The sequence below is a fragment of the Betta splendens genome, chromosome 6, assembly GCF_900634795.4.
Source record: "Betta splendens chromosome 6, fBetSpl5.4, whole genome shotgun sequence".
Taxonomy (NCBI): Eukaryota; Metazoa; Chordata; class Actinopteri; order Anabantiformes; family Osphronemidae; genus Betta; species Betta splendens.
Genome location: NC_040886.2, coordinates 18525786 through 18553718, shown reverse-complemented (window position 1 = coordinate 18553718; position 27933 = coordinate 18525786). Strand labels below are relative to the sequence as shown.

Below are 27933 nucleotides of genomic sequence, written 5' to 3'. Positions count from 1 at the left end.
CAGCATAGCAAGCTAGAAGCATACATTATAGACGTGTCAATTGACCAATGGGAGTGGGAGTTGTGACCCACAAGCCAATCAGCACGTGTGATTCTTGCATAGGTGGAACACAAGTCTGGGATAGTCTTGTCATACATGTTCCCGGTGTGTGGCCGTCGCCGAGCGTTTCCTGCACTGGTGCATGGTGGTCGAACAGGAGGAATTGTTGGAAATTTTTCGGAGGTTAGTATATAAATTGGTTTTTACCCAGTGTGCATTATTCCCACTGCCATCTCTGCGAGAGGGAGTGACAGGTCGCGGCAAGGATTGTAAAGACGACTGGAGAAAGCTGCTCTAGCACAAAATAAAAGTGACATTCATCGAGTCTGAACGCTTATGTTATCATTAATTAGCTCATGGATTCCACTGTCTTGTTTCCTAACTGCGTTGCTAGTTAGACGGCTTGAAGCTCCTCACAGCTCGCCAGCCCTCCAGCTGTTGTGCAGAGCTAGCTTAGTGATCCACAGCCCAGCCTCAGTTAGTCGGACTGTTGTTTACTTGGTCAACTCCACGAAACAGTTTGCTAATAACAGCTAAAATATGACAGCAGCGGTTGACGTTAGTTGGCCGTAGAGTTAGCATTACGGCTAGCTAGCTCGTTCAGTTCTGATTTCCTCATGCGAGCTGTCAGCGTTATAACCGCAGACTTTTTAGTTATAGTATGTCACCATCTGTTTACATTGGTCAGGTAATGTTTGATGATAGAGTGACAAAAGTGACAAGTCACAGTTAGCGCAGCTAGCTAGCATCACATGCTACATTCAAATCAACAAGCGCCAAAAACATCTGTCAGATAGTTATTACTCAGCAGCTGGACAAGTCCGCCACGTTTTACGTAGGAGACCAGTAATTTACTACGGGACTAGTTCTGTAACGAAAAGTTTTTTTCATCTGAACTAAAAAAAACTTAGTCGTTAAATATCCGCCAATACATAATTTAAAAAGTTGCCAAATGAGAAATACCGCCAATAGTTCATAACTACTGATAAACAAATCAGACATTGAACACATTCTGATATATTAGTTTGATGTACTTAATAACAACACAATAACATACAACAAGATAATTAAGTAGTGGATGTACATAAATTAAAGGAAAGTCAAGTCAAGCGTTCTACTTATTTTGAACTACCAAACTGAATATAAGAGTAATATTCATAATCTGCTAATAGTCAGATAATAAAACCGGTGGATAAATTAACACTGAATTTGACTTGGGCCTGGAACTGGTACAGGGTCATATGCAGTGATCTGCAGTAGTTGGATCAGCTGGTAAAGCTCCATAGTCATGTTACAACATTACGTAGACGCCTCAGAGAAGTTGAAGTTTAAGCTGCCAATGAGACAATAATGTGACCTGCCATGCACAGGCGCTTGCTTAAAACACCACTCGCCAACCTTGTGGTTATCAGCTGCGCTATTGCCACCACAATACAACTCAAACCACTTTGAAAGGTTCGTAGTTAATTTTTGTCAAATAAAAAAATTACATCCCACTAACTCTGAGGTCTCCAGACTTTTAGCGCTTAACACACTTGTTTGCAAATATATTTGCGTAGTTTTACAAAGCTAATCGAGCAGTACCTAGTAAGTGTGTTTATATTTGATTATTGAGGTGTTTCAGCTATGACCTGTTGCAGCATGTGTGTCTATACTCCACAATATGAAATCATTTTAAGTCTGTGCTGCATGTCACCCCAGCAGCAAAAGCATGCTCCTAGCCCAGATTAACCGGGACTCCCAGGGAATGGCTGAGTTTCACGATGCAGATGGACAGCCAGTCACTCTCTGTCTGGCAGAGGCCGTGACGGTGTCAGGTGAGCTCCCAACCATGATATATATATATATATATATATATATATATATATATATATATATATATATATATATATATATATATATATATATATTATACACTCACACATACATAATGTAGGTGCATTAAACTTTGGATTTGTGCTCTCTCCTTTCAATACTTGGCCACTGCTATAACAGGATTTGTTTTGTCTCACTTTGCCAGATGCTGACCAGATGGACAGCATGGACACCGTGAGTCTGCAGGCTGTTACTCTTGCAGATGGATCCACTGCCTACATCCAGCACGATTCCAAATCCTCCTTTTCAGATGGACAGATCATGGATGGCCAGGTTATCCAGCTGGAGGACGGCTCCGCTGCCTACGTTCAGCATGTATCTATGCCTAAAGCAGGTACAATACACACGTGACACTCCAGAGTGGTCTCCTCCCACTGTGAACAGCCTCCCACCCATTCCTACTTATTTCATAGATGTGTCTGAGAGCATGTTATATGAACGCATACGTGGAAATGAAAACTGATGAAACTGGCTTTGTAACAGTCGATACACTTCCTGTGTTGTGTTCTAGGAGGAGACAGTTTACAGCTGGAGGATGGGCAGGCAGTGCAGCTGGAAGATGGAACAACAGCCTACATTCACACACCTAAAGGTGAAAAACATCTTCAAGGAACTTAAACACAGAAGTGTCTCATTGACTGTGTGTGAATAAATACACACATAAAAGCACAGAATTGTACAGGTCCATTGTCATTGTCATTGTACATTTCATTTTGAGAATCACACCATCCATCTTTCGTGAGCGGCTCAGTTCCTTCAGGTTCTCCGTCTGCATCTGTCTTGGTTCTGTTCAGATGCATATGACCAGAGCGGCCTGCAGGAGGTGCAGCTGGAGGACGGCAGCACGGCTTACATCCAGCACACGGTGCACATGCCCCAGTCCAACACCATCCTGGCCATCCAGGCTGACGGGACCATCGCGGATCTGCAGACCGAGGCCACTGCCATCGACCCTGAGACCATCAGCGTCCTCGAGCAGTACACCACCAAAGTAAAGGGTTTTTCATTTGAGCTATTTTTGGTCTGTACTGAGATTCTTCCTTTTTCCCTTTCTCTTGACCCATTTAAAATTGTTCACACTAGTTAAACTGCAATGTCTTCTGAAGCACCTCTAACATGTGAAATGCCTCAAGGGTCAATTTTTGTGCTTCTTTTGACACAAACATGGCATCTCATTCCATTTTTCATGCTGATGATAGTCCAATTTATATCCCTTTTATTAAAACAAAAAGAACGTCTCTATACTACTCCTACAATGTGTTGAGGAAATTAGGGCATGGATGTCATTGAATTTTAAGCATTTTAATGATAAAGAAAGCCTTTTCTTTCACGACATCACTTTGAGATTTTAATTCTTGCTCGTTCACTGCAACATGCTTTATATTGGGTCTAGCCAGAGGTCATTTGCTCAGCTACAGCTAGTCCACAACCTGCTGCCCGGTTTTTAACTCGTACGGATAATCGAGAACATGTTACTCCAACCTTGGCATCACTTCATTAGCTTCGCTGTTGGATTGATTTTAAAATGGTTTAGTTTGTTTTTAAATTCTTACATTGTCCTGCTCCTCAGTGTTTGACCTCCTTTTGCCATATACTCCATCACGTTCTCTTAGGTTAGCAGAGAAAGAGAAAGTCTAGAGGTGACAAATCTTTTTCAATCGCTGGCCCAAAGTTGTGGAATGAGTTGCCATCACACATTAGACAGGCTAACTCACTTCTTGTTTCTAAATCTTTTCTTAAAACTTACTACTTTTCTTTTGCATTTTAACCCAGTTTGAGGAGTTGGCATTTACCGTTTTTGTTTTTATTCTCTTTTCTATAATTTTACCTTTATTTTGTGAGTCTGCTCCTTTGAATATCTCGTGGAGTGCTTGTCTGTGTACAGCACTTTGACCAACTATGTTGATTATAAGGTGTTTCATAAATACAAGAGTTGTGTTGCGTTAAACTGTTTTGTACTAAACAGACCTGTAACATCACGTTTCCTTTCTCCTCCCTGTCAGGTGGAGAATATAGAAAACCCTCTGGGCTCCTTTGGTAGAGTGGAAGCAGACAATGGTGTCCACATGCGGGTAGAGTGTCTAACAAAATGATTTTTCTTTCTTTGTTTAGATTTAGAACTGAAATCTAAATCATGGTTCTTTCAGATTGTTTTACAGGGTCAAGACAACAGGGCAGGAAGAGTGTCAAATGTTGGCGAGAAGTCTTTTCGCTGTGAATATGAAGGCTGTGGAAAACTCTACACCACCGCCCACCACCTCAAGGTAAGTGTGCGCGTGCTGTGTTGCTTCGCTTGTGTCCACTTAAACGTGATGATGCCTCTTCCTGAATCTTCTGATGTGGCTGTTTGTGCTTCCTGCAGGTACATGAGCGCTCACACACTGGAGACAAACCGTACGTTTGTGACTATCCCGGCTGTGAAAAGAAGTTTGCAACAGGTATTTTCAGTGGACGGCCTCTTTAACCTCTATGCTCTTTGTTAAATCTAATGTTGGTAGTATGTTTTCTTGTTAATGAGTGTCAGTGTCTGTTTTCATGGTTATTGAAGGGTATGGACTTAAGAGTCACTCGCGCACTCACACGGGGGAGAAGCCATACAGATGCCAAGAGATGAACTGCTGCAAGTCCTTCAAAACATCTGGAGATCTTCAGAAGCATACAAGGACTCATACAGGTGCTCAGTCAAACCCAAACAATCAGTCACCAAACATAATTTTGTTACCAGACACAGATCTGGCTTTTATAACTGATACTGTAGGGCCTTAGTTCTAAAACAGTAGTGTGTATTTCTGGTATTTTAGCCACATTAACAGACGCTAGTTTATCTATTGAGCAAACTGAAAGGTTTGGTTTGGTCACACGTGCATAGCTGAACTCTCCCTCAGAGCCACCAAGGTGCTGGAGCGTTTTTCAGCCACATGGTTATCATGAGAATGATGACACAGAGAGTGGATGTTTGTTTTTAATTAATTGTGGAGTTTACTAAATTTGGATTAGAATCATGGGGATCAGCTCCTTAAATGTCTAAGATCTTTAACTTCCCCGTCTCTTGTCTCGCAGGAGAGAAACCCTTCAAATGTCCGGTGGAAGGCTGTGGAAGGTCGTTTACCACCTCCAACATCCGTAAAGTTCACATCCGAACACACACTGGTGAGCGGCCGTACTACTGCTCCGAGCCCAGCTGTGGACGCTCCTTTGCTAGTGCCACCAACTACAAGAACCATATGAGAATTCACACTGGTGAGTGGTTTATACACGACGTGTTCCTCGTCAATGAACTTTTTCTACATGAATAAAAACAAATAGAGCTAATTATTGGACTGTTTACTTCTTCCCTTAGGAGAGAAGCCGTATGTGTGCACAGTGCCTGGGTGTGAAAAGCGCTTCACAGAATACTCCAGCCTTTACAAACACCATGTTGTTCATACACCCTGCAAACCTTACAACTGCAATCACTGTGGGAAAACCTACAAGCAGATCTCCACACTAGCCATGCACAAACGCACAGCACACAACGACACGGAGCCCATCGAGGAGGAGCAGGAGGCCTACTTTGAACCCCCAACGGGTCAGTGCATGACAGAGAAATCGATTTAGCAATAAATTTAAGATAACAATAGAAATTTTGATGAACAATTAAATGAAAATATGTAAAAAATAAATTTGCATTAATTCAAATTCTGATAAACTGGCCTCTTCTCTGTTCAGATGCTATTGATGACCCCAGCGTCGGCTACACAGCAGCGGTGGTGGAGGCAGATGACTCTGGCTCGGAGCAGGTTCCCGTCGAGAGCGCAGAGATGGTTGCTCAGCAGCACGTTGCCTTGGTAACGCAGGAGGACGGAACGCAGCAGCAGGTAAAGGAATGCAGTGACACTGGCACTACAGCAAATTAGAATGGATGAAGCGATTTGGTTGGGACGGCAGGTCGGCCAAGTTTGTGTGGGTTTGTTTTAGTCCAGCTCAGTCGCTGCTGACGGTCAGAGTCTTCCTCTGTAGAGAAAAGAGTTTGATTTGTTGAGTTGTCATGTTGTGTTGTGATAGACTGTGAAACTAACTGCGTTGTCTCACACCAGCTCAGTATCTCTGAAGCAGACCTACAAGCTATGGGTGGCACTATCACCATGGTAACCCAAGAAGGTACAACCATTACCATCCCAGCCCACGAACTGGCCACACAAGGGGCTCACTCGGTTACCATGGTAACGACAGACGGCTCCGATGAACAGGTAAACAAAAGCTGTTATTATAATGTGGGTTCTCTCTGTGATGTACATGTTAATGCATAACTGAGCTGAAAATTCTTGGAAAAATAAAACACTCAAGCTCAGAACATAACTGGTGTGAGTGCAACACCTGCAACCATCGATTATTAGCTTTATCATTACACATGTATCCTTTTAAGGTAGACAACCAGTTCTCTGTCCACCTTCGTACTGGAATGAAACCTTATTGGTCGTGTTATGTCTTGTGGATTATATCAGGGATTTGGGATGTACCTGATGTCTCTGTCTCTCCCAGGTGGCCATCATGACACCCGACATGGCCTCGTTCCAAACGGTGGAGGAAGCAGGCTACAGCCAAGACCAGGATGACATTCATCCTGTCACGTTACTGGCCACCTCCAACGGCACTCACATTGCCGTACAGGTTGGTTGACCAGTGTCACGAGTTTGAATGAATCTGCCCCACAAATATGCAGTTATTCAGGAGATAGGTTTCTTAGATAGGCATGTAAATTAGTTGCCTAAGTACCTGGAAAAACCTGGCCACATGTTGGTTATGCAGGAGTTTCATGTGATACTGGCTGGAGTTCCCATGTTAACACAGCCACTGCCTTCATCCCACCCTGTTGAGCTATGCCCAACTAAACATCAGGGACGGGTGGGGTTCAGGTCTGTGGGGCAGATGTGTTACCATGATGAATACATCACTCTTAGCTGGTGAAAAGAATCTAATGATGTGATAGTTATTTATAGCTGAGCTTGTTTTTTTTTTCCACCCTTTTTTCTGTCGTGTGAATTAGCCAACTCTCTGTTTCCATTTCCTTTATCGCCATCACAGACAAAGGTGGCATCAGCTTTAAAGGCGTGGCTGAGTAAATAGGCTTAAACAGTAGTATCAGTTGATTACCAGAGGTTATCAGTGTCATCAGTGGTTGTTGTGCTTCTCTCTTCTTTGTAGCTCAGTGACCAACCTTCTTTGGAGGAAGCCATCAGAATAGCTTCGAGGATACAGCAGGGGGAGTCACCGGGTCTGGATGATTGATGGACTTTATATGATGTGTAATTATGACCATCTCAGTTGGACTTGCTCGTCTTCCTGATGTTTTTTGTCGTTTTTTTCATCACAAGAACTTAGCTTTTACGTGTACATAGATTTTTGATAAATGGAGTTCTGTCATGCTAATTCTTCCCCAAACAAAAACTGGAAAAAGGGGAAAATGCTTTCTAAAGTTCATGAAACAGAGTGCAGTGTACAGCTAATGCTATTTCTAATAAAAATATTCTGTGATTCTCTGTGTAAATCATTAGTTGACATGAGAACAGTTCAACATTGTTTTTTCCTTATAGTCATAAGCAAAAAGATATGATCACACAAAAATTGTTGTTTATTGAAGTGTGCAAAAGCTGAACAATAGATGAAAGGGGTGAATTTCCCACCAATTATATTTAAGTAACATATAAAATCACAATTTAAGATCAAATGTTCCACATTTATCAAATGATAAACAATCACCTAGATAAGAAAGAAATAAAGAGCAAACAGTAATAAGCAACAACAGAAAATATATTAAAAGGTTGATGATCATATGTTTATCTTAAAATATAATGATTTTATCTCTAGTCAAATTACTGCTGCCTTATGTTAATTTGGCAGCTGTAGTTTATTAGCTGACCAGTATTTTATGTAAAGTGTGGGGTTACTTCACGGGCTCTTTAACTGCATATTTCTTACGAATCAGCCAATAATATGCATAACCTGGTGATGTTTGGGTATTTGAATCAACTTTTACTGCTGTAGTATAACATACAATCCTGTAGCTATGAAACTACTCACGTGTATGACTTGAGAGTCTGGGTGTCGTCGTTGCGACTTCATGCCTCGCGGCTTCTTTGATCACCGTCCACATGAATTACCTCATTGTCTCACTTAATGAGTTTGTGTGACTCCAGTTGGCGCCAGATTGTTGCTCTGCCACCGGTGACGTAACGCTTTCCGGACTCTCTCTGGAACGCCCATGTTTCAAAAATTCAAGGCACACTCTGATTGGCTGCTCCGGTCCGTGTGATCAACGGTCGCGGGAAGTGCTTTGCCACGCGCGTGATAGGAAGAGAGCACTTCTTGACTCATTCAAAGTTTTTTGTAAACAGTGTGGGTTTTTTTGAGAAGGACGCGTTTCTGTGTCGACGAGTCGCCGAGAAGCCGGAGTCGGACACCGATACTCGACTGGAGACACCCGCTTCGACTCGTGTTTGCAGTTTTACTCCAGCGTCGGACGGTGAAAACTAGCGAACTAAGTCCGGGGCCATTTCCAGCGCTGGATGGGTGTGTAGCAGCTAGCAAACACGCTCGCGCTCCCTGCGATGGTCAGCGTTCCTCGGGACGGTCTGGACATTTAATACCTTGTGTATTAGGTAGTGAAACGTTGGGTCGTTTGGTAATTTTGCAAAAACCAGCGCCTCCGCAGCAGCAGTGGAGATTTTTCCGTCGACGAAGCCCGGTTGAAGTTGAGAAAATGTCGGGCTACAGTCGCCTTCGACTCAGATCTCCTGCCACGAAAAACCGGCCCATTCGCCAAAAGCTCCAGTTTACGTCCAGCGACGGGGAGGACGAGCTCATCGAGGACGCCAACAACAGTACCGGAGGAGAGTCCGGCTTCACGGAGATGGATTCCCCGGTGCCCCTGCGACGGGACCCCGCAGACAAGCGCCTGGACGGGAGCAGCAGCCCCCTGAACCGGTCCGGCGGCGACGACGACGTGGAGCTTTGGGACGAGGAGGGTTTCGGCTCCCCGTCCCACCTGAGGCCCCGCAGCGGGACGCTCTTCGCCACCTGCTCGCCGTCACCGCGGAAGAGTCCGCGGCTGTACGGGGGGTCTCCGGAGCGCCCCTACGTGCAGGACGACGGGGAGGGCTCCAGCTCGCCGGTCCCGGACTGCCCCGACACCCCTCCGCACAAAACCTTCAGAAAGCTGCGGCTGTTCGACACGCCGCACACGCCAAAGGTGAGTGTGTGCACGAGCGTGCGCTGAGGTCAACCACGTATTGTCATTTTCTTGTTTTTTTGGCCACTTGCTTAACATCTGCAAAAAGCGCTGGTCTCGTCTGATTTATCGCGTTTTTGCCTTAACAACTCACCTAAAATGTTTCAAGTGTTTGATTCTTGCAGTGGATGTTTCTGCTGTTAACGACCCAATGACCCACTTAATGTACAACTGTACCTGTTGCATAACGGTGACTGTAGTCAACCACACACAGTCTGCCGAGCTCACTGTTCTGTGTCCAGACTTGTCCCAGTTAAGGATTTCTGCATTACGTAGCAAAGCCCTGCATTTGGCAAACAATGTGCAACACAACTAATATGTTTCAGTTTAAATATGGCTCTTCATCTAGTCTGCTCACGTATTGTGTCTTTATCATTAAGCATCAACTAAGGAGCAAATCTGTCTGTCTGCAGAGTTTGCTGTCCAGGGCCAGAGACACCAGCCTGGGGTATTCCAGCAGGAGAGTCGCTCTGTTCAAGAATGCTGAGACCTCCGGGAAGTCGATCACGGACAGCAGCAAGAGAGTGCAAACCCCCCTGGTCAACTTTAACCCCTTCACCCCCGACTCCCTCCTCATCCAGTCTGCTACACAGCAGAGGAACAACAGGAAGCGAGCCCACTGGAATGAGTATGTCCTGTTAAAAAGACCCAGGCCAAGAGTCTGTTCCAGCTAAATAACGTGTGTGCGCGTGCGCCCGTGCATTCCAGTCATTTCCGATTACATATGTGCCCACTGAGCCTTCAACCCAATGCAGAAGTAGGCGATCTGATATAGAAGAGTGTAAAATGTCAGTGTTTTGTATCGTGCACACATAATAACCCCATTGTTATACAATCAGGTACGTTAGAGCCGTTGTCTGAAGATCAGGGGTTTGGCTGGAGACCAGGACCTCGTGCTTGAACTGTGCCATGTGCTTGTTAAGAACCGTGTGCTGCCCCCTGCTGTACAGAATGTTCACCAGCTTCGTCTTTTGTTTGCTTTTTCAGCTCATGTGGAGAAGACATGGAGGCAAGCGACTGTGAAGGAGAGGAGGAAGTGCTCCCACCCTCCAAGGTAACTTGAGATTCCTGAAGCATTTCCAAATATCTCAGATGACTTATTTTTTCTCATTAGACACTTTGTGCATCTCACGGGAAATGATCTGGCTATAAAAGAACAACACTGTATTTAGCATACATTTTCAGAAAAAACTCACCAAATCAAATTCAAATTAAACAAAACGCTTGTTTTTTTCTCTCCAGTATAAATGCATCTGCAGCAGTTTTACAGTAAACTAAATAATACTACCACACGCAAACCTCATAGCAAGTTAAACCACAGCCACATTAGACATTAATAGTTGTTGCCTTTTACCGTTTACATAGAAGAACTAAAGCCAATTTGAAACAAAACAGGTTTGTCATTGTAAATGTGTCCAATTCTGCCTCCAGAGGATCACCATGATGGAGAGTAACATGATGTCCCGCTACGCCTCAGAGTTCCTTGAGCTGGAGAAAATCGGCTGTGGGGAGTTTGGTGCTGTGTTTAAATGTGTGAAAAGACTTGACGGCTGCATCTACGCCATCAAGAGATCCAAGAAACCTCTGGCAGGATCAGTGGACGAGTAAGTAGAGTTGGTGACAGTCGTTGGCAGCTGTTTTGGGGTCTAAAATAGGGTCATTGTCTACTTAAATCCGTTTATTTAAACGTTGCTAATGTAACCTACAGAAACATGCCTGTGTAATTAGACCAACACTCCAACAAACGCTGTTTATCAGTTGGGTCTAAAACACTTTTCCACCGCTGAACTGAACTTGCCTAATTGAAATGATGCGTTTCCCCGTGTCCACAGGCAGAACGCTTTGCGGGAGGTGTACGCCCACGCGGTGCTTGGCCAGCACCCCCACGTGGTGCGTTACTACTCAGCCTGGGCCGAGGACGACCACATGCTCATCCAGAACGAGTACTGCAACGGCGGCACGCTGTCCGACATGATCACAGAGAACTATCGGCGACTCAGCTACCTGTCAGAGCTGGAGCTGAAGGACCTGCTGCTGCAAGTCACGCGAGGACTCAAGTACATCCACTCCACATCACTGGTGCACATGGACATCAAGCCCAGTGAGTTTCAAAACTGAGTCTGTGGTGTGATGGTGTTTTTGTGGTTGACCTCCAGATTAAATGAAATCCTAAACATAAATATAATATTTACCGTATTTTAGCCTCCAGTAGATTCAAGTCCTTTTTATTTGTTTGTGATATTTTGAGTTAAATTCAAAGCTTACTAAACTATGATGTGGAACTCATGGGGGTGTTGATGTGTTGCAGGCAACATTTTCATTTCTCTGAAATCAGTTTCGAGCTGTGACGAATGTGATGAAGAAGACGGCCTCAAAACTAGCGTTGTTTATAAAATAGGTGAGTTAAATGGATTCAGCTGCGTCTACTGATGTTTGGTGTTCTGCTCGTCTAAAACCCGTACGTTCTCCGTCTACAGGTGACCTCGGTCACGTAACGAGGGTAAACAATCCCCAAGTCGAAGAGGGCGACAGCAGATATTTGGCCAACGAAGTCTTACAAGAGGTTTGTGAGGCTCTTTAGGGTCGTCGTACTTTTATTCATCAAAACCGCTCATTAACCGCGCTTTTCTTTTAGGACTACAGCAACCTGACGAAGGCAGACATCTTCGCTTTGGCTCTGACTGTTGTCAGCGCTTCAGGGGTCGAGCCTCTTCCCACTAACGGAGACAAATGGCACGAGATCAGACAGGGGAAACTTCCTGCCATCCCTCAAGTGCTTTCACCTGAATTTCTGAGTCTGCTCAAGGTAAAAGTCAGTCAGGATGCGTTTCACCCCTCTGTCCTACAACTGGACACTGGCCTTGGTTCACTTTGAGTTTTAATTTAATGACGTGACGTGTGTTTCAGCTGATGATCCACCCCGACCCGACAAGGCGGCCTTCAGCCTCAGACCTCATCAAACACCCAGTGCTCCTCACCGCTGCCAGGATGAGCGCAGACCAGCTCCGAGTCGAGCTCAATGCTGAGAAGTTCAAAAACGCGCTGCTTCAAAAGTTAGTATTAGACATTTTTACAGATAAATTAGCAGCTTCATCGTTAGTTTGAGCTTTTTGCTTGTTATGCTCAGATTCCTGGTATGTTTTTGTCCGTTGTTGGTGCTAAGTGGTTAATGTTACCTGTGTCCATCGTCTTCCTCAGGGAGCTGAAGAAGGCCCAGCAGGCCAGAGCTGCAGCTGAGGAGAAGGTCCTGTCCACCGACAGGATCCTGACCCGCTCCACAGTCCAGGCCAATCCCAGAACCTCCAGACTCATCGGAAAGAAGATGAATCGCTCTGTCAGCCTCACCATCTACTGAGACTGTAATCCTCCCTGACCTGAGACAAACATGGAGGCTCCTGCTGCTGGAGCCAAAGCCGTGGACCGTAGTCTACTGGAGCTCCTCTACACTCTGCCACCATAGTTCAGCCCATTTGCCAATGAACGTTGAAAATAATCATTCCTCAAAGGTAGTTTCTGTACCTTGTACTCAGTCATTCCTTCACTTTGCATACGCGTCAGGCTTTCTGTCCCATCCTGTCCTTGCACTTCCCTCGACGAAGCCGAAGCTGACGCCTGCTGGCAGTGGATCGGAGCCGCAGCGGATGAACTCGCTGCCGCCATGTGCACCTTAACTGCCTGTCAAATGCCTGATGCCGCGATCCAGAAGCTGAGAACTGATGATTTGTGTTGGTCATAGAGCACTTTGGAGGCAACACGTGGAACTTGCCACATTTGTTTGTTGTTTGTTTAAAAAAGAAAAACTTGCTGCTATTGATGTTTTGTGTATAAGGGTTTGGCCAATTTCAGGTTGGATTCTGCTAAAGGTCAAGTAGCAGGTGCCCCCTCCTCCAAATGTGGCTTTGACTCATGTTTCTGCTCAGATAGAAAACGGATCCCGTTTTCAGAGGAGAACCAAGCTTGTTAATCTGTGAGGTCAGAGATGATCCGTGGTAATTTTCTTTGTTCGGTGCTGCCAACCCTGCTTCTGTAGCATTACAACAATCATTGTCCTGTTCTTTGACTTACGTTTTTAGTTTTGTGGGTTTTTTTCTTCTCATTTCCATGAGGCTGAACTTCAGTGACTGTTAATAATAATCCTCATGTTTCTGTTTTTCTAACACAAGCTGTTGGTGTAACATGTACATATGTTGTTTAAATAAATTCTCACCAATCAAACTGTTTTGTACATTTTGTCAAACTGAGTGATCAAGAGTTCTGTGGCTCAGACTCACTGACTCTTATCAGACTAGTCCGGTAGTGGAGCCTTTAAAACCGGTGGGAAACAAGCGTTTAGCTCTCATTCACTCCCTTTTCATCTGCTGCTGCTTTTCAGCCCAGATGAAGCTGCTTTGGGTATTTTAAAGATCTGACTTCTTCACCGCTAGAATTTAACCAAACGAACTCAACCCAGCAGTTTGACCTTGTGCTAAAGGCAATGAGACGGCCAGGATGCTCTGTGGACGGAGACGCGGATAAAAGTGGCAGCTGGACGGAAGGAACGCGCTGTGATGTGCGCGTCTCTCGCTGAGCGGTGCTGCTGCTGCTCGGATCCTCCGACTCTGCGCGTCACGTGACTCTTCCTCTTCGAGGCGAGCGCTCTCAGATGCGGAGCAGAGGAAGAGTCGGACGCGAGGTCGGGCTCAGCTCAGCACCATGGCTCTGCGGGACGAACTGCGGGGCGAACTGCTCAAGTCCATCTGGCACGCGTTCACCGCCCTGGACGTGGATCAATGCGGAAAAGTCTCCAAATCTCAGCTGAAGGTGAGCGACGCGCGTTCTCCATCCGCTTCAGGGGCCCGTTTGGTTCTTATCTTTTATCGGCTGTGAATGAAGCGTGTCCTCAAGTAGAAAGACGCACCTGCAGCTGATCCGCACTGATTCCTGAGGCAGAGTCACCGAAGCAGCGAAACTGACGTCATTGAACTTTCTACTTATGTTTGTGACGATCATTTATTGAAGACTTTCAGTCTGTAAATGTAAACTGTTGAGATGAAAGATCTCACCTGTTACTTTGTGTCTCTGTGAGGAGATTCACACATAAAGGCCGAATAGAAACATGTACATGTGATCCAGTGTCCAACATGACGTCAGCGCCTCGTACCTCCGCTCTGCTGGAAACTTAAAAAGAAAGCAGCTAAAGGTCAAGCGTTTAAATAGAATAAAAGCATTTCCTGATGTTGATCAGTGGCACGAACTCTTAAACCTTGTAAAATGCGTGTATATAAGTAAATAAACATACTGAATTGAACTGACTGAGAACCGGCACCGGTCCAGTCTGTGGAAAGAGCAGAAACTTCAGGCTGTTGCTCAAACACTCGTTTGTTGCTCAGTGATTGATGTTTAGCAACCAGTTTGTCGAGGGACGTTCTGGGAAACGTCTGTCAAATCACCACAGTGATGTAACATGAGTAAAGGTTCATTATTTAGCACCTGATCATCTTTCTATAGAAGCATGGAATCAAACACGGTTCCCGAGTTTGGTTGTTAGTGTTTTTATTTGACAGTTAATCAACACAATTCTTGTTCAGATAAAAATCACCTCAGGCTTTCCATACAAATACTCACATTTCATTCATTACTAACTCACCTGATTCACCGTAACGGCAGTGATGTGACCTTACCTGTTCATCCACTCATTACGAGTTCTGCTGAAGGAAGTGATGCTCTGAGCTTCAGCCTGAGCTGAAGTAGATCAATAGATGAGCCATGGGGTCGATGGTCAGGACAGCTGCTGTTACAGCTGTGATGATCAGTGTTTAACCTGGTTCTAACGCGAGGCCTGTGATTGCTCCAGGTGCTGTCACACAACTTATGTACGGTGATGAAAATCCCCCACGACCCCGTGGCGCTGGAGGAGCATTTCAAAGACGACGACGAGGGTCCGGTGTCGACGCAGGGCTACATGCCGTACCTGAACAAGTTCATCCTGGATAAGGTGAGTCACAGCCAGATGTTGCGAGGCACAGCAGCGGGAGCGCTTTGGTTTAACTGAAAAGCTAAAATTGAACGCTGAGCTCGAGTCGATTCAAGCGTCTCCTCTGGTCGTGTTTCTGTGGCCACGGTACGTGTTCCTTTGGTGTTGTGGGTTTTTGTGAGTCACTGGTCTGTGCTGTGACTCGGTGGCCAGAATGATTCATTATTAGATGCTAAAAACACAAACTGAACACACCGTTTCCACAGCTTCTGGGTCCAGTTGTTGAGTGAAGCGTCCTCCTGAGTTCTACAGATTTAAAGACTGTGTGTTTTATCATTACAAACAGCAAATGTCGTAAAACAAATGGCTGAATGAATTTTTCTTGTTTTGTTTTTGTCCGTATCACAGTCTGTTGATACTAACCTGGTTTTATTTGTAATAATTGCTTCGCAAACTAAACCAGGAGCTCTGATTGGCTGCTGCTGGTGCTGCTTGGGCCAATCACAGCTGCAGTTTCCTGTTTCTAAACGCACATAAACATTTAATTCTTCGTCTCTTGTGACCAGGTTGAATCTGATGATGATCATTGATTGAGGTGATGTTTGTTCTGTTCTGTGGCTCATTTCAACGTGTTTGAACAGATTTACTATCAAACAGGAAAGTTTCAACTCTGCTGTGATTATTTTTTATTGGCCAGTTTCTCGCTCCACACATTTGAACTGGGTTCTCGTCACGGTCCGAGGTCGATCATGTTTAACTGTCTCGTTTGACCCACTGGATGACGGCAGCTGAGCTGTTTCTTTAGAGAAACGTAAATTCAGACGTGACTTCACGCCACATTCACTCCCAAACACTGGAGCGGCTCTGAGGAAACTCCACCTCACTGAACCAGGAAAGCGAGCGTGAGCGTGAGGAGGATCTCAGGTTGAAGCAGGGCTGGACTCGTGGACTCACACAGGTCGGTTCACACAAACAGACACACAAGAGTCCGTGTGGAACCACAGCCCTGTGCCTTTAAGGCGCCTGGGTGGAGGCTGACATGTTTGTGCTGCCTATTGTCTCCGTGTGACGTCCCCGTCCCCACTTATCTGAGACAATGCAGCAGAGCCGTGGCTCCGGCCCGAGGCCGAGGCTCCGCCCGAGGCCCCGGCCTGAGTTTGAGGCCCCGGCCTGAGTTTGAGGCCCCGGCCTGAGTTTGAGGCCCCGGCCTGAGTTTGAGGCCCCGGCCTGAGTTTGAGGCCCCGGCCTGAGTTTGAGGCCCCGGCCTGAGTTTGAGGCCCCGGCCCGAGGCCGAGGCTCCGCCCGAGGCATCGTGATGCTGAGCGTCTCGGCTCCGTTACCTGCACACACGTAAGTGGGAGGAAAGTCTGAAGACTGGACTGATTGTGTTTAGGAGCCATGCGTCCACTCACTCATCCTGTCATTTCCCACTCATCCTGTCATTTCCCACTCATCCTGTCATTTCCCACTCACGCAGGCTGGGGTCTCCACCCGTCTCCCTCCTTCAGGGTTCGATGCTTGTGGCGGTCGCTGACCCAAGGATGAGGGCGCCCCTCCTGCTGTTGTCTGGTCATGTTTTGAGGCCAGGGTTCAGGGTTCTGGAGTTCTGGCCTCACACACCTGCAGGTTGATGTGGTCCCTGTGCTTCGACGCGTAGTTCCCCTTCATAGCTTCGATTCCAGAGCTCAGACTGAACGCGGCGCTGTGAAGCGGACGGTCCTGTTCGGCCGGTGCAGGCGCTGCTTTTCTGGTCTGGCTGCAGGTTGTGATGCAGCAGATAAGGAGTCTGGCTCCTGAATCTTAATGAGCGCGAGGGAGCAGCGCTGACAAGGCTCTTATTGTTTCACAACTGAGCTGTTCTCAGCAGCCACTTCTCTGCTGATTCATTAAAAGCACAGACCGCCACATCCTCCAGACAAACTTTGTGCTTCTAAAAGGCTTCGGCTCCAGCTTTGGACCCAGCTGTTTGTGCCGAGCTTGTGAAGGACCTACGTGTTTTCCTGCTGCTTTTTGGTGCCGCTTTAGCGCAGCACAGCGTTCCCCACAGACTTGCATCAGATCCTGTGGTTCTGTCGTTCACTCCTTCAGTGCATCTAGCTGAAGCTACGCCTAAGACAGAGGTGGAGCTGTGTCTGCTGCAGTAGGAGGCTGTGTGGTGATGCATCTCAAACAGTCTGTGCGGACGGGTTCCATTCTAAACCCGTCCTCCTGCAGAGGAACACAGAACCTGCGCATGTCGCTGAGCCGGGTTCGGTTCTGCTGACGAACCCAGATCTCCGCGTTGCTCCATGACCAGTGAAATCATTTAGCAGCAGCTTCTTTGTAAACTTCTGATCCAGTTGTTGACGTAGGGTTTTGTGCATAAGGTTCCGACTCTTTGACCTGTTGACTCCATAGAAGCCACTGACGTTGGCGAGGCCACGGCGCCGGTTGCACCTTCTTTGCTGGATGATTGTTTTGACAGCTCACTTTTGGTCGGATGTTGAAAACACACTAGTGATGAGTGGTGTCCACTGAAAACACTGGCACCTTCAGACAGTTGATGGGATGTGGTCTGAGGGCTGTATAGCGGTTGCGGGGTGATGGGACCTTTTCCTGCTGTAAAGACTCCATCTCTGCCACAGGTCACGGAGAAGTTCAACCGGCAGGACTTCGACAGGATTTGCTGGTTGCTGTGCTCCAGGAAAAACCTGCCTCCAGGTCGTCTGCTCATCAGCAGCGACGACGCCTTCAAGATCTGGTGCATCTTCAACTTCCTGTCTGAGGACCGGTACCCGCTGATCATGGTCACGGAGGAGGTGGGGGTTGTTTTTTCACTCAGCTGCGTCTCTGCCCTTTTGCAGATTTGTGCTGAAGGTGTTGAAGCTGTGCAGATTTGCAGCTTCATGTTTCAACAGGACGTTAAATGTTGTGGGGAATGTTTTCATTTGTTCTTGTGAAACAGGAAGGTGTAAACTGCAGACTCCAGCTTTAATTAGTTTACTCTGCTTCTGGACTCCAGCTTCAGCGTTTGTTACCCACTGAAAATGTCTGTTGCTCAACAGCAGAAAAGGAAGTTTCCAGCTTCCTGTTCTTCTACAAATGCTGGAAAGTTTATTGTTGGGTGTAACAAAGATCTGAGCTGAATCACAGGAAGATTTGTTCCCAACAGAAATGTGAGCGTTCAGGCTGCAGCCGACGAACGCTGAGCCTGAATCATGATGAACGCGTGTCTCCCTGCTCAGATCGAGTACTTCCTCCGTAAGCTGACCGAGGCCATGGGGGGCAGCTGGGTGGAGGAGCGCTTCGAGGACTACAGGCTGGAGCTCCACTCCAAGCAGCAGTGTCTGAACGCGTGGGAGCTCATCGCGCTGGTGGGCTCCGGCCACTTCAGCAAAGGCATGGACGGCCAGACGCTGTCCATGGCCGTGGGCGAGGTCTACCAGGAGCTCATCCTGGACGTGCTCAAGCAGGTTGGTTGGCTTCTGAATGTGACGAGCAGGAGCCACACAGGAGGCAAACTGAAAGCGTCTGAGGAACAGGGCCTTTTTATAAAAGAGGGAAGTGAGAGTCTGTGGCCTGTAAACCTCCACAGGAAGGATTGTGTGAATGTGTCCTATCGCTCCGTAAAGCTGAGTGTGTTTGTGCCGTGGTTCTCTGCAGGGCTACTTGATGAAGAAGGGCCACAAGAGGAAGAACTGGACCGAGCGCTGGTTCGTGCTCATGCCCAACTCCATCTCCTACTACGTGGCTGAGGACCGGGCCGAGAAGAAGGGCGACATCGTACTGGACGGCAACTGCAGCGTGGAGGCAAGAAGCTCAGTCACGCGTGGGACGCAGGAGCACGGGGAGCTCCTCTGACGGTGTGCTTTCTCTGCAGCCTCTACAAGACAAAGACGGGAAGAAGTGTCTCTTCTTCATCAAGTCGTCACTAAAAGGTTTTGAGATCAGCGCTTCGGACAAGAAGAAAAAGCAGGAGTGGATGCAGGGTGAGGACTTTACTAGTGAAATGCGAGCTGAAATGCGAGCTTTCACCTTTGAGAAGCTGATTCCTGCCTCGGTCCTTTCAGCCATCCAGAACTGTGTGACTGTGCTGCGTCAGGGCCGCGCGGCGCCGCACCGCGAGGCCCGGCAGAAGCGCCGGGACCAGCGTCAGAAGCAGCAGGCTGAACAGCAGGAGCTGGAGCTGAGGATGAAGGAGCTGCAAACGGCCAACGAAGCCAAACAGCTGGAGCTGGAGAACATGAGGAAGGTGAGGAGACGCCTCCAGGCCTGGGTCTCAGAGGAGGAGGTGCCTCCAGTCCTGGGTCACAGAGGAGGAGGAGGTGACCCAGGCCTGGGTCACAGAGGAGGAGGAGGTGATCCAGGCCTGGGTCACAGAGGAGGAGGTGGTGCCTCCAGGCCTGGGTCACGGAGGAGGAGGTGCCTCCAGGCCTGGGTCACGGAGGAGGAGGTGCTTTCAGGCCTGGGTCACAGAGGAGGAGGAGGCGCCTCCAGGTCTGGGTCACCGAGGACGAGGAGGTGATCCAGGCCTGGGTCACAGAGGAGGAGGAGGAGGTGACCCAGGCCTGGGTCACAGAGGAGGAGGAGGAGGTGACCCAGGCCTGGGTCACAGAGGAGGAGGAGGTGATCCAGGCCTGGGTCACAGAGGAGGAGGAGGTGCCTCCAGTCCTGGGTCACAGAGGAGGAGGAGGTGACCCAGGCCTGGGTCACAGAGGAGGAGGTGCCTCCAGACCTGGGTCACAGAGGAGGAGGTGCCTCCAGACCTGGGTCACAGAGGAGGAGGAGGTGACCCAGGCCTGGGTCACAGAGGAGGAGGTGCCTCCAGACCTGGGTCACAGAGGAGGAGGAGGTGATCCAGGCCTGGGTCACAGAGGAGGAGGTGCCTCCAGGCCTGGGTCACGGAGGAGGAGGTGCTTTCAGGCCTGGGTCACAGAGGAGGAGGAGGCGCCTCCAGGTCTGGGTCACCGAGGAGGAGGAGGTGATCCAGGCCTGGGTCACAGAGGAGGAGGAGGTGATCCAGGCCTGGGTCACAGAGGAGGAGGTGGTGCCTCCAGACCTGGGTCACAGAGGAGGAGGAGGTGACCCAGGCCTGGGTCACGGAGGAGGAGGTGCTTCCAGACCTGGGTCACAGAGGAGGAGGAGGTGACCCAGGCCTGGCTCTCAGAGGAGGAGGTGCCTCCAGTCCTGGGTCACAGAGGAGGAGGAGGTGACCCAGGCCTGGGTCACAGAGGAGGAGGTGCCTCCAGACCTGGGTCACAGAGGAGGAGGAGGTGACCCAGGCCTGGGTCACAGGGGAGGGGGTGCCTCCAGGCCTGGGTCACGGAGGAGGAGGTGCCTCCAGGCCTGGGTCACGGAGGAGGAGGTGCTTTCAGGCCTGGGTCACAGAGGAGGAGGAGACGCCTCCAGGTCTGGGTCACAGAGGACGAGGAGGTGATCCAGGCCTGGGTCACAGAGGAGGAGGAGGAGGTGACCCAGGCCTGGGTCACAGAGGAGGAGGAGGTGCCTCCAGGTCTGGGTCACAGAGGAGGAGGAGGTGATCCAGGCCTGGGTCACAGAGGAGGAGGTGCCTCCAGGCCTGGGTCACCGAGGAGGAGGAGGTGATCCAGGCCTCAGCTGCCGAATTCAGTGCTCGTTTTCATCCAGGCCTGGGTCACAGAGGAGGAGGAGGTGCCACCAGGCCTGGGTCACAGAGGAGGAGGAGGTGCCACCAGGCCTGGGTCACAGAGGAGGAGGAGGTGCCTCCAGGCCTGCAGACAGGCTCCCCCTCCCCCTCAGGTGTGTGGCGTGTCCACATGGTTGTGAAGTACCTTGGATGCGATGCCAGCAGTAGTTACATTGTTAACTTCAAACGATGAGACGAGCATCATGATGCTGCTTTACTGCATTCCAGGAGTTCCTAAACAATCAGATGTCCTCAGAGTTTCAACCAACACAGTTTGAGGGAAGCCGTTCAGTGGAACGTTAGTGGCTAAATTAAATGTTGGATTTCCCCTCATGGATTCTCTCATTCATCAGTCAGACTTCCTGATTCCTGGCGGCCACGGATACAGGAAGACGAGCTCTGAAATAGATTTCTCAGTAGCTCAGGTCTTATGCATGAAGAGGAGTATGTTGAGGAGCGGACTAACCCGTTTGTCATCATACTATGAGCTGATGACGGTATTTATCTGAAGCAAACTGTGGCTTTAGTCGTTACAGTTAACCCTTAGCGGCCTGTCCATTTTTGTCTAGTTTCCTTTTGTTGTTGACAATAAAATGGACAGAACCAAGTGAGTGAGGGTGAAAGCACAGAAGTGGCTGCATCGACTCCTTCAGGAGGAGAGTTAGTGTTGGTCCACTCCAGACCCATCATCATCAGAGTAACTAGTTACTACAGACGACGGCATCACTGCGAATGATGACCAAATGCAACCAGTAATTCAGTTTAATGAACAAAGTGTCATAGTTTGTTCTGCATTAACACTCCTTGTGGTGACGTCACTGTGAAACGATGCTGAAGCAGAGACTGGAAGCTGTGGTTCTGTCTGTAAAGTCGTTTAACCACTGAACCAACAGACTGCGTACAAACAGCTGTAACGATGGGAAGCTTTCATTGTGTAAAAAGGAAGCGAGTGAATCTGTCCATCGTGTGACCTGGCGTTAATCTCAGCTACAGGTTGTGTGTCCGACTGTGTTTGAACAAATAACACAAACCTTCTCTGCTGCTCGTTTTTTCACTGTGACTCAGAGTCAGTGGAGTCATGTCAGCTGATCACTTATTTTGAAAGCACCCATTGGCATCAGGCTGCAGGTTTCCTCCATAAGTCACATGTCAGAATAAGCTGTCGGCTTCAGACAGACGATCTGTGACTTCTTAAAGCCACACGGTTTTATTTACACCCATAAAGTAGGTCACGCAAACCTGCGAAGGCTCATGAATACCAATAACGGAGCTGATGAATGGTCCGTCACGGCTCTAACACAATGTGGATTGAATGTGTGTGAGACAAAAGACGACGCTTGTCTCCGTTAAGCAGTGAATCCCTGTGAACCTGACTCACTGTCTGTTCACACTCCACTCATTTGTTGTGCTAAAATCTAGTGATTTGTCAAGCGGCTACTTCCTGTTAATGCTGTACACAAACGGGAGGAAGTGAGTGGATAAGAAACAAGCTGCAGCTTCACATCAGCTGGATCCATTCATGTGACTTCATGCTCATCTGTTTTCAATTCAACGGGAAGTTACTACACACTCATACAAAGAGTAGAAATAAATCTGTAGTTTATTTTGTGCAGCTGCTCTAAGTTTGTAAACATTTCAGAGATTGAATGTTTAAGTTCACTGTGAACGTTGAGCGTGTCGTTTGTTTCAAGTCGCGTCTGGATCTGCACAAAGTGCTTTAAAAGCACTGAGCACGAGTCAGCAGCCAATCACAGCGTAGATTGGCCCTGGCCCCGCCCACCTAATTACCATAGCACACAGATTCATGTGGGAATGTTCAGAGAATGTGCTAAAATCACAAAAAACATTTATTTGTTCTGTCGATATATCCCCTTATTTAAGATTACTATTATCTAATTAAATGAGAATGACTGCAGACATGCTTTTCTTTTTTGTGAAGTCATTTGTGATCCTCCATGATCCAAAGAACCGTGAACGGAGCAGATCCACCATCTGAGCGGTCCCGTTCTGCTCATCAGACAGTGCGCCTTTGTCGGGCTCCACTCTCTGGACGCTCAACAACGTGGCATTGAGGTGCGAGGCGCCCTCACATAGTTGTCGCATGAATGCACAGACGCACAAAGACGGAGGAGCCACTGCCGCGACCTGCGCACACTGGGCTTCTATTAGCAGCCAACTGCTGCAGCTTCACAGTTGGGCCTGAGTCAACACCAGGTCAAACGGCCACAAAGACCATTGTGTGTCTTTAATGGGAATTTAGTGTTTATTTTTATGAAACTGAAGGCTGATGACAGTAACGTGAGCTGTTATTTGTCTTAATATTGTTTCATAAATTCAAGTTGAGTTTAATTTCTTTTTTTAGTTATTTTACTAAAACCCAACGAATCTTGCACAGCAAACGTTTACTTGTAGCCGACAGCTGAGGCGCATCGTGTCAGTCAAACCTGTTGTTCCACCTGAACTTCAGGGTAAAAGCTGAAAACCTGGGTTTCGTTCCTCAACAGGAAGCGCTTGCTGTTTTCTTTGACGGCCGTCTGGTTTTGTGTCGTTCAGGAGCTGGAGGAAGCAGCGGCGTACGCAGCGGCCGAGGAGAAGAAGCGACTTCAGACCCAGACGGAGCTCCAGGACCGCTACAGGACGGACCTGGAGAGAGAGAAGATGGTAAAGCAGCATCACCTTCACTGGCAACGAAGCCCAGTTCTGTTCAGTAAAGCACAACAACGCTGAACTGGACCTCTGCTTCACTGGCTCTGCTGTCGACAGCTTCATGCTCATGTGGTTCACCAGCAGGTGTTTGGGCCGTGGCTCACGCCCTGCTTCTACCAGCAAGACACAAGCACACGTGATGTGATAAAAACCACCAAGGCTCAGCACACAATGATCTGAAGGAGCCCATAGTGTATAACTGGACAAGAATCCACCTCCACACCGCAACCAGGCCATAACACCAACCGCTACCACATTTCTCTGCATTTGCTCCAGGTACGACAGCAGATGGAGGAGCAGGTGGCCCAGAAGTCCACTGAGCTGGAGCAGTACCTGCAGCGGGTCCGTGAGCTGGAGGAGATGTACGGGAAACTAGAGGATGCGCTGGAGGACGAGAGACGGGCCAGACAGGACGAGGAAGCCGTCCGCCGGCTGCAGGAACGGTCGGTCCACACAGGCCTCATGTAGTAAATGTTGACAGTCAGTGAGTTGGTTGAGCAGGAGGCTACAGCTCAGCAGCCCTGCCTGCCTCTATGTGTGTATGGGCCTGTGGCAGTCGCTTCCTTCCTTCCTTCCTTCCTTTCCTTCCTCCATGCTGACATCTACGTTTATCTCACTTTTGTAACAACTAGTGATCAGCTTCTTTAACCTGAGCAGAGACTCAAGGTTTGTGCAGATCATAAGGAGCACTTTCAGGCTTTGAGGCCGACAGTGGAAGTTGGTTTCCTGGCTGCACAAGGCCTTCGAGCTGGAGGAACATCTGTGTCATCGAATGAAGGGGGGCGACTTCTGCTTTTTGACTGTTCTCTGTCCTTCATCTGTGGTTGTCGTTGGCTCCCTCCAACAGTCATTGACTGCACCACAGCGCCCTCTGCTGGCAGACTGACACACACCTTACTGTGGAGCTGGGAGTAAACGCTGCCATTTGTGTCCGGAGCAGGTTACTGGAGCAGGAGGCCAAGAAGAGAGCGGAGCTGGAGCAGATACACCTCCGGCAGCAGCGCGCCATCTCCAAGACGGAGGCCGAGAAAGAAGAGCTGGAGAAGGAGCGCGTGGCCAAGGAGAGCGCTCTGCAGGCGGCCATGAAGCAGCTGGAGCAGCTGGAGCAGGAGCGCAGGGGAGCCGTGGTGCAGCACCAGGTGGGCCCCGCGTTCAGTCGCCTCAGGCTCAATGAAAAGGCTGAGTGTAACCCTGCGCTCCCACTTGTGACTCACGCAGAACGTGATGAGGAAGCTGGAGGACGCGACCAACAACACCAAGTCGTGGAAGCACAAGGTGGCTGAACATGAAGGCCTGCTGCGGCTGATTCAGCCAGGTAAGCACCGGAGCCGAGCAGCGATCAATGGTGGCGTCCGCTGCTTTAAGGCTCAGACTCACATCTCTATATTAATGAAGTACATAAGCCTGATTCAACCAGAAAAGCTGCATCAAGCGCGGTAACGAAAAGGAAAGCACGCGCACCAGGTGAAGCTTCAGTCTGACCTCTTCCTCTCCAGGGTCCAAGCCCACTCCCATCGTCAACAACTGGGGCATAGCCTCCTTTTCTGATGGAGAACTGAGCCTGAGGGAGAAGCAGTGGCAGGAGAGGAAGAACCAGGTGACCCAGGCCCAGTAGAACCGGAGGCTGTGAAGAGTCAGAGCTGCACAGACAGAATGTAAATAATGCCTGTTCTCTGGGTGACACTGAACTGTAACGTAACCCTCATAACACAGGCCTTCGAGGTCAAGGGGCATTAATGAATCTATTAACTGTATCTCAGTGACACCATCCCCCACAGACACGAGTCATCGGGAAATGCTGGAATCTCACCCTGTAGTGAAACGCGTGGCCTATTAACAGGAAGCGGCAAAATCAGATGAAAGCAAAGTGACACCAGCAGCAGGCGACACGTGGCAGTCCACTAGTTAAACACGGAGCCGGTCCAAGAACCACGCAGAACCAGTGAACCACGCAGAACCAGTAAACCACGCAAGCACATGTTCTCAGCCTCTGCTCCTCAGTGCTCCTGCTTTTAGACCACACTGACCCTTTTACAGTCGTTTCCTCACCGAGTTGTTCTGTGTCGGTTTACAAATGTACAGTCAGTGATGGTTCAAAGGTTTAAAGACCATGTATCATGTACTAAACCATCTCATCATCATGTTAACCTCAGCGTAACCATCAGTGTCTTTGATACAGTCATGATTTCTATTATGTTTTTAAATATGCAAAAAACTGAATATGTAATAAAACATGTTGAAGAACAGTCTTACTAACTATTGAGTTGTCTTTGTTTTGTATTGATCGGTTTTGGTCAAGTCAATGACTACAGCTGCAGGTGTTTCTCATTTGTTCTCTAATGTAAAGCCAATAAATGTAACAGCTGCCCAGCGATGGAATGGGACCTGTCCAGGGTGAACATCACCTCAGCCCCCACAAGCCTACGGGCTCCAAGAGGACAAGATGGACGCTTCTGGTCACCAGGGGGCGCTGCAGTGTCAAACTAAGGGTAAACACTAAAACTTAGGGCCCAACACCACCAAATAAGCCCCTATCGCTGCGTCTCCTATGCAGGAAACAACGACTAATTCAATTCTGTCTCTGTTGTCCCTCAGATGATCCAGGTCATTTACATGATGAGCAGAATCAGTGTGACTGGATGGTTCCAGGTGATGTTTGTTCATTCTCAGTCCAGCTGCTGGAAAGAATGATTGTAGTTGTAATTAAATGGAGTGAGTCATTAAACAAGGCTTCGTGTTCTGACCACGTCTAAACACGCAGGTCAGAGGACGCCCAGGTCCACGGAGAAGCTCCGGCGCCGCTCCGGTCCGTGTCACATCTATACGTTCTATGGGACGGCCGGACTCTGCCGGGACGTGTCCCGCTGCTTATCAACAACTGGGAGCTGGTTGTGTTACAGCAACCTAGACACTAAATGACAGGAAGAAACCGATCCTGAGATGAGTCTAAACCAACGGACGCGAGCTCCACGCAGGTTAATGTGGCTGAGGTTGCGACAGAGCTTCACCATCCTGCTCCTGCAGGCGACTTCACAATGACAATGTATAAATATGCAAAATCAAAAACTCAACTTTATGTAAAACAGACCACCTTGTAAAAGATCCCACCCCCAAGGGTCCCCAGCTAAGTTAATCCACTCCATCCTCCCTCGTATCGTGCAACAGCCGCTAATTTGAGTGAGATGGGACAGACCAAACAAACACATACACAACGCGTTGGGAAGGAATCTGCCGTCCAGATGTGCTGCGTACATACCACAGCTGCACTAACATTGCTTTATGCAACCAAACGGCCTGCCATTAACGCCAAGTACTGCACCGGATGTGCTCCGTCAACCCGACCGCCTCCAAACCCTCCCTCAGCTTCCCCATCAGCCCCCAGCACCCCCAGCAGCGTCTGCATCCCATCATCCCCATGTCTTTAAACATCCTCACAATCATCGGCCTGAGGTTATGAGGCTTGTGGCACACGTGCCGCATTCCAAGGGGGTGATGCGAAACAGAAATGCATTAAATTCCCAATCTGGAATCCATCGTGTGTGTGTGTGTGTGTGTGTGTGTGTGAGTGAGAGAGCTGGAAGCAAGGCTGGACTCTGAGGGGTCTCACTGCCCCCCTCGAACACCACGGCATCTGAGATAAGTATCCGAAGGTGTCTTAGGAATTCAAAATATATATACGGTCTATAGGCTTCAAGAGTGATGGTTATTTATAGCGGACGAGTCCCTGAGAGCCGCAGGCCTGTGGAGGCAGACGGCACAGGGGGCACCTCTGGAGCAGTAAAACAGAAGGCCTGCAGAACATTTACCTTCCTCCGCAGCATCACATATGACAATTCATGGATCCCAGGGGTGTGATGAGGCCATATTAAGAGTTCAGGAAAGCATCTGGCCACAGAGCAGACAGAAACAGCCCATCGCTGCATCTCCACATTAAAAGGTCGTATGGTTCAGCGGCACAAACGCACAACGTGGTTCACCTCAAAGATGCAAAACAATGAGTCCGGAGAGCGACGGCCACCGCTCGCGTCTCCACAGGGGGCGGGTACGAAGGGACCAAGGCAGCGACTTTAGCCCCTTCATGAGGTTCACCGGTAAAAGAAGACGGACTTCGGGACAAAGGATCTGGCTCCAATCAGAGCATGTGATGGAGGCCGAGCCCAAGGCCACGGCGCAGAAATCAAAGCCATCTTTCTCAGTCATTCATCCCAGATATAAATAACTTTGACAAGTTAAAGGGGAGCGGTGCCACTCTCTCTCACCCTCAGGTTAGTGTGCGGGGGGCGACACAGTTCAGCTGCCACCAGCGTGCGGCGGCTGGACAGGAGCGTTAGCGCTGTGCTCAGCGTTAGCGCTTTGCTCAGCGTTAGCACTGTGCTCAGCGTTAGCACAGTGCTCAGCGTTAGCGCTTTGTTCAGCGTTAGCATGGTGCTCACCGTTAGCACTGTGCTC

General features: G+C 48.6%; 3 protein-coding genes across 7 annotated transcripts; all 3 read left to right on the top strand.

Annotated features, from left to right (window-relative positions):
* Nucleotides 1–73: 73 nt before the first annotated feature.
* Nucleotides 74–7428, top strand: znf143b (zinc finger protein 143b). Of its 3 annotated transcripts, none has more exons than XM_029154961.3 (15): nucleotides 74–222; nucleotides 1741–1856; nucleotides 2060–2248; nucleotides 2426–2506; nucleotides 2709–2905; nucleotides 3918–3986; nucleotides 4062–4178; nucleotides 4277–4352; nucleotides 4463–4588; nucleotides 4975–5154; nucleotides 5255–5482; nucleotides 5623–5771; nucleotides 5991–6143; nucleotides 6436–6564; nucleotides 7099–7428. In XM_029154961.3, the coding sequence occupies exons 1-15, from the start codon at nucleotides 182–184 to the stop codon at nucleotides 7180–7182; spliced, it is 1935 nt and encodes a 644-aa protein (XP_029010794.1). In that variant the 5' UTR covers nucleotides 74–181; the 3' UTR covers nucleotides 7183–7428. The 3 variants fall into 3 exon arrangements, with proteins under 3 accessions (XP_029010794.1, XP_029010795.1, XP_055365375.1); XM_029154962.3 differs by having other exon boundaries at nucleotides 94–222; nucleotides 1744–1856; XM_055509400.1 differs by lacking the exon at nucleotides 74–222 and having other exon boundaries at nucleotides 1763–1856; nucleotides 2060–2088; nucleotides 2165–2248.
* Nucleotides 7429–8210: 782 nt separating this feature from the next.
* wee1 (WEE1 G2 checkpoint kinase) lies at nucleotides 8211–13397 on the top strand. The gene is made up of 10 exons (XM_029154963.3): nucleotides 8211–9142; nucleotides 9595–9809; nucleotides 10169–10235; nucleotides 10613–10785; nucleotides 11014–11282; nucleotides 11490–11579; nucleotides 11659–11744; nucleotides 11817–11987; nucleotides 12089–12234; nucleotides 12380–13397. Exons 1-10 carry the CDS (start codon nucleotides 8654–8656, stop codon nucleotides 12534–12536), a joined length of 1863 nt encoding a protein of 620 aa, XP_029010796.1. The 5' UTR covers nucleotides 8211–8653; the 3' UTR covers nucleotides 12537–13397.
* A 336-nt stretch (nucleotides 13398–13733) lies between these two features.
* Nucleotides 13734–25740, top strand: swap70b (switching B cell complex subunit SWAP70b). 3 transcript variants are annotated; one of them, XM_029154964.3, is made up of 13 exons: nucleotides 13758–13981; nucleotides 15015–15155; nucleotides 17759–17932; nucleotides 18359–18586; nucleotides 18777–18923; nucleotides 18994–19102; nucleotides 19184–19365; nucleotides 23332–23439; nucleotides 23761–23927; nucleotides 24425–24623; nucleotides 24703–24799; nucleotides 24981–25139; nucleotides 25245–25740. In XM_029154964.3, exons 1-12 carry the CDS (start codon nucleotides 13874–13876, stop codon nucleotides 25097–25099), a joined length of 1779 nt encoding a protein of 592 aa, XP_029010797.1. In that variant the 5' UTR covers nucleotides 13758–13873; the 3' UTR covers nucleotides 25100–25139; nucleotides 25245–25740. The 3 variants fall into 3 exon arrangements, with proteins under 3 accessions (XP_055365376.1, XP_029010797.1, XP_040927282.1); XM_041071348.2 differs by having other exon boundaries at nucleotides 13759–13981; nucleotides 24981–25740; XM_055509401.1 differs by lacking the exons at nucleotides 23332–23439; nucleotides 23761–23927; nucleotides 24425–24623; ... (1 more) ...; nucleotides 24981–25139; nucleotides 25245–25740 and adding an exon at nucleotides 19536–19825 and having other exon boundaries at nucleotides 13734–13981; nucleotides 19184–19471.
* Nucleotides 25741–27933: the final 2193 nt, after the last annotated feature.